The 7,285-nt window shown below is 35.2% G+C and overlaps 1 protein-coding gene across 1 annotated transcript in view; it reads left to right on the top strand.

The window, feature by feature from the left end:
• The window catches only part of KCNH1 (potassium voltage-gated channel subfamily H member 1), a 613,189-nt gene that overhangs the window by 38,017 nt on the left and 567,887 nt on the right, over positions 1-7,285 (top strand). The window contains exon 3 of the mRNA XM_044673205.1: positions 3,332-3,438. Within this exon, the coding sequence (XP_044529140.1) occupies positions 3,332-3,438 (107 nt within the window). The remainder of the gene's footprint in view (positions 1-3,331; positions 3,439-7,285) is intronic.

The raw sequence follows: 7,285 nt of genomic DNA, 5'->3' as shown, positions 1-7,285 counted from the left end.
AATACTAGCAAAGAGACTCTAGCAAGTGATCAAGAGGATCATCCACCATGATCAGGTGGGATTTATACCAGGAATGCAAGGATGGTTCAACATTAGGAAAACCATCCACATTATTGACCATATCAACAATCTAATAAACAAAAATCACATGATTATCTCAATAGATGCTGAAAAAGCCTTTGACAAAATACAGCCCCCATTCCTATTGAAAACAATGGAAAGTATAGGAATAGAAGGACCTTTCCTAAAAACAATAAACAGAATATAACTAAAACCATCAACAAGCATCATATGCAATGGGGATAAATTAGAAGCCTTTCCAATAAGATCAGGAGTGAAACAAGGATGCCCATTATCACCTCTATTATTTAACATTGTATTAGAAACACTAGCAGTAGCAATTAGAGTAGAAAAAGAAATCGAGGGTATTAAAATAGGCAATGAGGAGACTAAGCTATCACTCTTTGCAGATGATATGATGGTCTACTTAAAAAATCCTAGAGAATCAACTAGGAAGCTTGTAGAAATAATCAACAACTTTAGCAAGGTTGGATTTTATATACCAAGAAGATGAACCCATCAGGCCCTGGTGATTTTTTTTTTCTGAGGGAGTTCTTTGATGGCTTGTTCAATTTCTTTTTCTGATATGGGATTATTTAGGTATTCTATTTCTTCTGCTGTTAATCTAGGCAATTTATATTTTTGAAAATATTCATCCATATCTCTTAGATTGCTATATTTATTGCCATATAATTGGGCAAAATAGATGAAGAATGTCTATTGTCTGTACTATGACATGATTGGGGATTGAATTTTTCTTATTTTACTTGATAACTCATTGTTATGGAATTTCAAGTTCCCTTAATGGAACTTTTAAAAGTAACTTGGTAGTATATATATTAACACCTCAGTTTGTTGGAGGCCATTTGCCCAGTGAATTCAGCCATCTGAAACCCAACCAAAATCCAGGAAGGACGTGACCAATAAACTAGATGTAACAGGATTCCTGCACTAATGTTCATTCCCTATATTCACAGAATAATTCTCTCTTAGAGTCACTTTATTCTTATTTTAAATAGTTTTAACAAGCCCTATTATATGTTTTCCCAGTCCATGTGGATTGGGTAGATTTACATGAGAGGGACATTGACATAATTGAGAAATAACAGTTGATAGTCTTATAGGAAAGGAGAAGAAAAATTGTTATGAGGAAATACTATTAACAGGGGCTCTGTAGTACAGAAATACAAAAAATAGCAATAAGATCTTGAAAAGATTTTTGTACCTTACATATTTGGTTTAATTTTTATCTTTATGCAGATGAAGACAAACATTTCTAGAGCTAGTCCTTGTCTCTTTCCTGACCCTTGTTTCCATATCTTTAACTGCCTAATGGATTTCAGATTGATGGCCCATAGGTATCTTAAAGCCAATGTGTCCCAAATTGAAGTCATTATGTTTCCCTCAAAACCTACCCCTTTCTGAAATATCACATTTATGTCAAAGATACCACCTTCCTTCCAGCTGGTATCATCATCCACTTCTCACTTCATTGCACATATCTAATCTGTAGCCAGTTCTTGTGATTCCTGCCTTCACAATGCTTCCACCTTTTTCCACTCAGTCAACAAACATTTATAAAGCACCAACTATGTGGCAGGCACTGTACTAAGAACTCAGAATATAAAAAGGAAGAAGACAGCTCATGCTGCCAAGGAAACCACAGTCTAATGAATTCATACCTTAATCACCTTCCACCAGGATTACTGCAATAGTCTTCTTGGTATCTTTGCTGCAGATCTACAATCTATCTTCCACACATTTTTAAAAATTTAATACCATTTAAAATGGTATTCCTAAAGCTTGGGTCTGATTTTCACTTCCCTATTCAACAACCAGTGAGTCTTGGTTATTTATGAAGTTGTTTCTTTGGCTTTTAAAGTCTTTTAAAACTTGGCCTCAACCTACTTTTCCATTCTTATATTTAGCACAGTGCCTGTCCTGGTATATATTAAGTATTTAATAAATGTTTGTTGACTGATTTCTGTATTCTCCCACTTAATGCACAGTAGAGTCCAAGCAAACTGATCTTCTTACTGTTCTTCACACATGATCTCATCTCCTATCTTCATGACTTTATCTTGGATGTTTTCCATGTCTCCCTCCTCACCTCTGCCTTTTAGAATCCCTTATTTATTTAAAAACGCTGATGCTTTTTTCTTCCAGCAGCTAATTCCTCTCCCTGAAACACTGTGTTTATTATGTATATATATTGTGTATACATGCTTATTAGATGTACTTCTCTACCAGTAGAGTTTTAGCTTCTTGTGTGTAGGATTTTTTCTTTGTATTCTATTGCTCTAAGCATAGTATTTGGCAAATAGTCAGAGCTTAAGAGATGCTCATTGATTGGTTGATTGATTTAAAAAGTGCAGGAGTTTGGGACTACTTGGTCAGTAACTGGGCAGACTGTTTCAATTACCCCTTAGAGTGTAAATATCTTAAAGGACAATAATTTATATTGTCTTGTTTTTCTGGTCATCTGTGTATGTGCCAAATTTCTTTCCTGAATTGCATCAGAAGGGCAATGAGTGTGTCTTACCCAGACTTTTAATTTTCCTCAAGATTCAGTATAGAGCTTTGAAGTCAACAAACAGTAGATGCTGCTTAAACATTGTTTCTCTTCAAAATAATGGCCAAGTTAAAATTATATGGTGTATATTCTGTTGAAGAGATCAGAGAAGGTGTTACATTAGAGAAAATTCTTATTCAGAAGATGTGATTTCAAGTCTTCTTTTATTTACATATTAGTTGCATAACCTTGGGCAACCTCAGTTTCCTTATGTGTATAGGAGGTGAAGGATGCTATTTGTACTGCCTTTCTCTGAGGCTGAGTCTGAAACTCTGTACCACTGACTTCCTGTTCACATTCTAACTTTGTGCATTAAAACTGGTATCTGTTTGACCACTTTTCCAAGGTCTCATAGGAGTTTCCTTGGTCTCTAAGGTTTTGGTCAAGATACAAAATAGGAAATTGTTTCCTATAACATATTCTCAAATAGTATATCCAGCTTAATTTACTGAGTTATTGTAATTCAGCATAGCCAACAGGTCTTAGGATACGTTCAAAGATACAAATCTAAGCCGAGTGTCAGAAAGGAATAATAGGTGCCTGCTGGTAGAATGTAGTATCCTTTTGAGTAAAGGACTTTTATCCTTTTTATTTTTATCCCCAGGACCTAGTATAATGACAACATTTGGTAAATACTTCATAAGAGTTTGTTGAAATGAGCAGAACTATCTTAACTTGGACTTTTTGGTTGATTTACAGTTTTATGTATGGAGAACTGACAGACAAAGATACAATTGAGAAGGTGCGGCAGACTTTTGAGAACTATGAAATGAACTCTTTCGAAATCCTGATGTACAAAAAGAACAGTGAGTATTCTGGCTATTTTGATTGGTGATGCTAAATAGCTAAGATGAACCATCTAACAGCTCCTAGCGGATGGGGTCATTCCATCTGAAATCCATGTAGATACATAGATGGAACATCAACTTTTATGATCAGCAAACCCAAGAAACCTAAGTTTTAAAGGTTTAATATGACACTGCCATTTAATTTCACCCAATAGTATAATCGTCACTTTTTATTCTTCCCTTCTCTGCTAATCCAATGAGTGTCCTCAGTTTCCAATGATCACTATAGTTAAAGGCTGCTCTGGATTTATCTATCAGGATGTCCTACTTTATATATGTATACTAGACCAGACTGGCCTGACTACCCTCACTCCTCTCTGATAGAGCTCTGTCCAATGAACCTATAGCTTCCCAAGTTCCCTTGGTATAAAGCTTCTATTTCTTTTAGTAAATTTTTTTCTTTGGTATCTTTGGTAAATCTCATTTTCCCTTGGGAAACTAAGCTGTCAGCAGTGGTCTGTTAATTTGCATTGTTCTTTGGAGCCTTCATATTTCCTATTCATTTATTGACTTCTACATCTGACACTCATGAAGTATATAGACCAATAACCATATACATTTTTTATCCAGCATTGAGTGATTTTTATTCCTAATAATGAATGAGGTTAGTAAGGGCACTTCAAAGTGATTTTTGCAGTGTGCCCCTGTCTTTGATAGACATATCAGCAGGTGGGACAGTAGGTCCTCTGGGGAATGCCATGTTGTCATGTTTCTTTTTCCCCAAACTACTTTACACTAAGAATTGATGTTCCTTCCAGGTAAGGCTGGCAGGTCATTGTTTCAATAAAACATGTCTAGGGCAGCTCAGGTGGAACATGACTGACAAGCCTTTATCCCAGGGAGTTCAAGTTTGAGTGACAGATACCTTCTTGCTCTGAATGGAAAGGCAGTATATTGAATGATTTTATCCTGAAAGGAATTAGAATCCTAATGCTCTCATCTTGGAGCTCTGGTGTAAGTGTCTGAAGAAGTTGTTCATCTGAAGTCCATGCAGATACATTCATGGGTAATTAACCTTTATAATTAGCAAACCCAAGAAATCTAGGTCATGATGATTTAAGATTACACTGCCATTTAATTTTATTCAATCTTTACAAACCGTGACTTTGCTACTAATCCTGGTCACCAATGTATGCTGAAGACCCTGAGGAAAATAGTGTAAAGAAGATGTAGTTGATTTGGTTTCCTATTAAGGGAAATACAACTCAAAGCATATATCCTATGGATGGTAGGAGAGGAGCAGTTATCATTTGTGATACAAAAATAATTTTCCGGTGGATAATTGATCAAAAAATCTGAACAAGAACTCCTTCAAATAACTCCAAACTTTTAATAAACATTGGAAAGAATATTCTAGATCACCAATCAAAAGATAAATGCAAATCAATATAATCCCGAGGTTTTACCTCATGCCCAACAAATTGACAAAGATGACAGAAGATGGGAATAGTCAAAAAAGCTGCAGGGATTGTGAGAAGATAAACACACTAGTATATTGTTGCTGAAGCTGCAAATCAATGTAACCATTTTGCGAGGCAGTTTGGAATTATACAAACATAATGACTAAAATCTTCATACCTTTGAACCAGAGATTCTACTTCTGGCCAAATTCAAAGCATTTGTTTAGGAGAAAGTTCCGATATACACCTTAATAGTTATAGGAGGACTTTTGGTGGTAACAAAGAACTGCAGACAAAATAGATGACCATCAACTGTCAAATAGCTTAGCAAGTTTTGGTTCATGAATGCAATAGAATATTATTGTGCTATAAGAAAGAATGAATATGATGAATATGTAGAAGCTCGAAATACTTATATGACCTGATACAGAGTAAAGTAAGCAGAGCCAAGAAAATAACATATATGCCTACTAGTATGTGAATGAAAATAGCCATCACAAAACCATTCAAAATACATATTTAGGACATTTGCATTATACTGGAAGAAGATAATACATATTAGGAAGTTGTCACCAGGGGAAAATATGTTATATAGGAAAGTCAAAATAGTTAAGAAACTTGCTCAAGGTCACAAGCGGCAAAAATAAGCCATTTCCAAGCCACAAGCCTGCTTCTTTACTTGTTCATGAACAAGTTTACCTTTTCCTCCCTACCTAATCCATTGAAATACACCATCTTCCCTTTCCCCCGCTTCATTTGTGGGGCTGCAAAAATTGTCCAGGACTAGCTCTTCCCAAGAGCCAATGAGCTACACATCATGTGTAACTTTATTATTATTAAATACTGGCCCAGACTGTGGGTACTGGTATATAGAGAAGAGTCATGTGAAAATAATGGGAGATTGATAGAAAAAATGGAAAAGTCAGGCAGCCTCTTGCAAACTTGAAACCTAGTTTCCTGCTTGTCAGGGCTTTATAACTGAGGGAAACTCAAAACCAAGTCTTATAGCTTCAATTCTGCCTGACCTAATGGGTGAATTTAAAAAAAAAGCAATGGTGCTAATGTAAAGGCCAAAGCCCAAAGGATGACCAATAGACAGAGGCTAACTCAGTGAGTTTTTATGCTTCCACCTATAGAAATGTCATTTGTCATATCATTAGTCTTTTGTCATCAGTCAAGTTTTCTGATGTATTGTTTCCCCTGAGTTAGGACATCCATCTTCTTTTTTAAGGGATATGATTAATATTTTGTCCTTTGTCTGGAACATTTGGAAAATCATGTTTCCTTTCTGTTTTTCCCTCCCAAGGAGCCATTTGCAGAGGGAAATAGATAGGAACATCTCCTCTTCCTTAAGATTCTTCCATGGTGCCTTCAAAACAATCTGGTACTGACTAAGAAATAGAATAAAGGACCAATGGAATAGATTAGGCACTCAATAGTAACCTAGTATTTGACAAATCCAAAGATCCATGCTTTTAGAAGAAAAACTCACTATTTGCCAGAAACTATTAGGGGAAACTGGAAAAAAATATGGCAGAAATTAGGCATAGATCAACACCTAGAACCATATACTAAGGTAAAGTCAAAATGGATATATAAGGCTGATACCAAAAATAAATTAGGGGAACACAAACTACTTTATCAATCAAATATATGGAAAAGGGAAGAATTTAGGTCAAAACAAGACATATAGAACATTATAAGTTCTATATGTCATATAAAAAAGATAAAAAACATTATGAGATATAAAATAGATATCTATAAGAAAAAGCAGTGCAAATAGGATTAAAAGGTAAACAATAAACTGGGAAAAAGTCTTTATAACAAGTCTCTCTGACAAAGGCTTGATTCTCAAATATATGGAGAACTGAGTCAAATTTATAAGAATGCTAAACACTTCTCAACTGACAAATGGGCAAAGGATATGAACAAGCATTTCTCAGATGAAGAAATTAAACACCATTGATTAGAGAAATGCAAATTGAAATAGCTCCAAGGCACCATCTCGCAACATCAGACTGGCTAACATGTCAAAAAAGGAAAATGATAAATGCTAGAGAAGTTGTGGAAAAACTGAGACACTAATATATTGCTTGTGGAGCTGAGTTGTTAAAAACTATTTTGTTGAGCAATCTTGAACCATGCTGAAAGGGCCATAAAATTATGCATACTCTTTGACCCAACAATGCCACTACATCCCAAAGAGATTAAAAATGGGGAAAAGTACCTACCTGTACCAAAATATTTATAGCAACTTTTTATTGTGGTGGCAAAGGACCAGAAACCAAAAGGATGTTCATCAATTGAGGAATGGCTGAACAAGTTGTATATGCTTATAATGGAATATTAATGTGCCATAAGAAAGGATAAATAAGATGATCATCAAAAAACCCTGGAAAGACTAC

This window comes from Gracilinanus agilis, chromosome 4 (assembly GCF_016433145.1).
Source record: "Gracilinanus agilis isolate LMUSP501 chromosome 4, AgileGrace, whole genome shotgun sequence".
NCBI lineage: Eukaryota > Metazoa > Chordata > Mammalia > Didelphimorphia > Didelphidae > Gracilinanus > Gracilinanus agilis.
The sequence above is the reverse complement of the archived record's forward strand: the minus strand, read 5'-3'. Positions and strand labels throughout refer to the sequence as shown.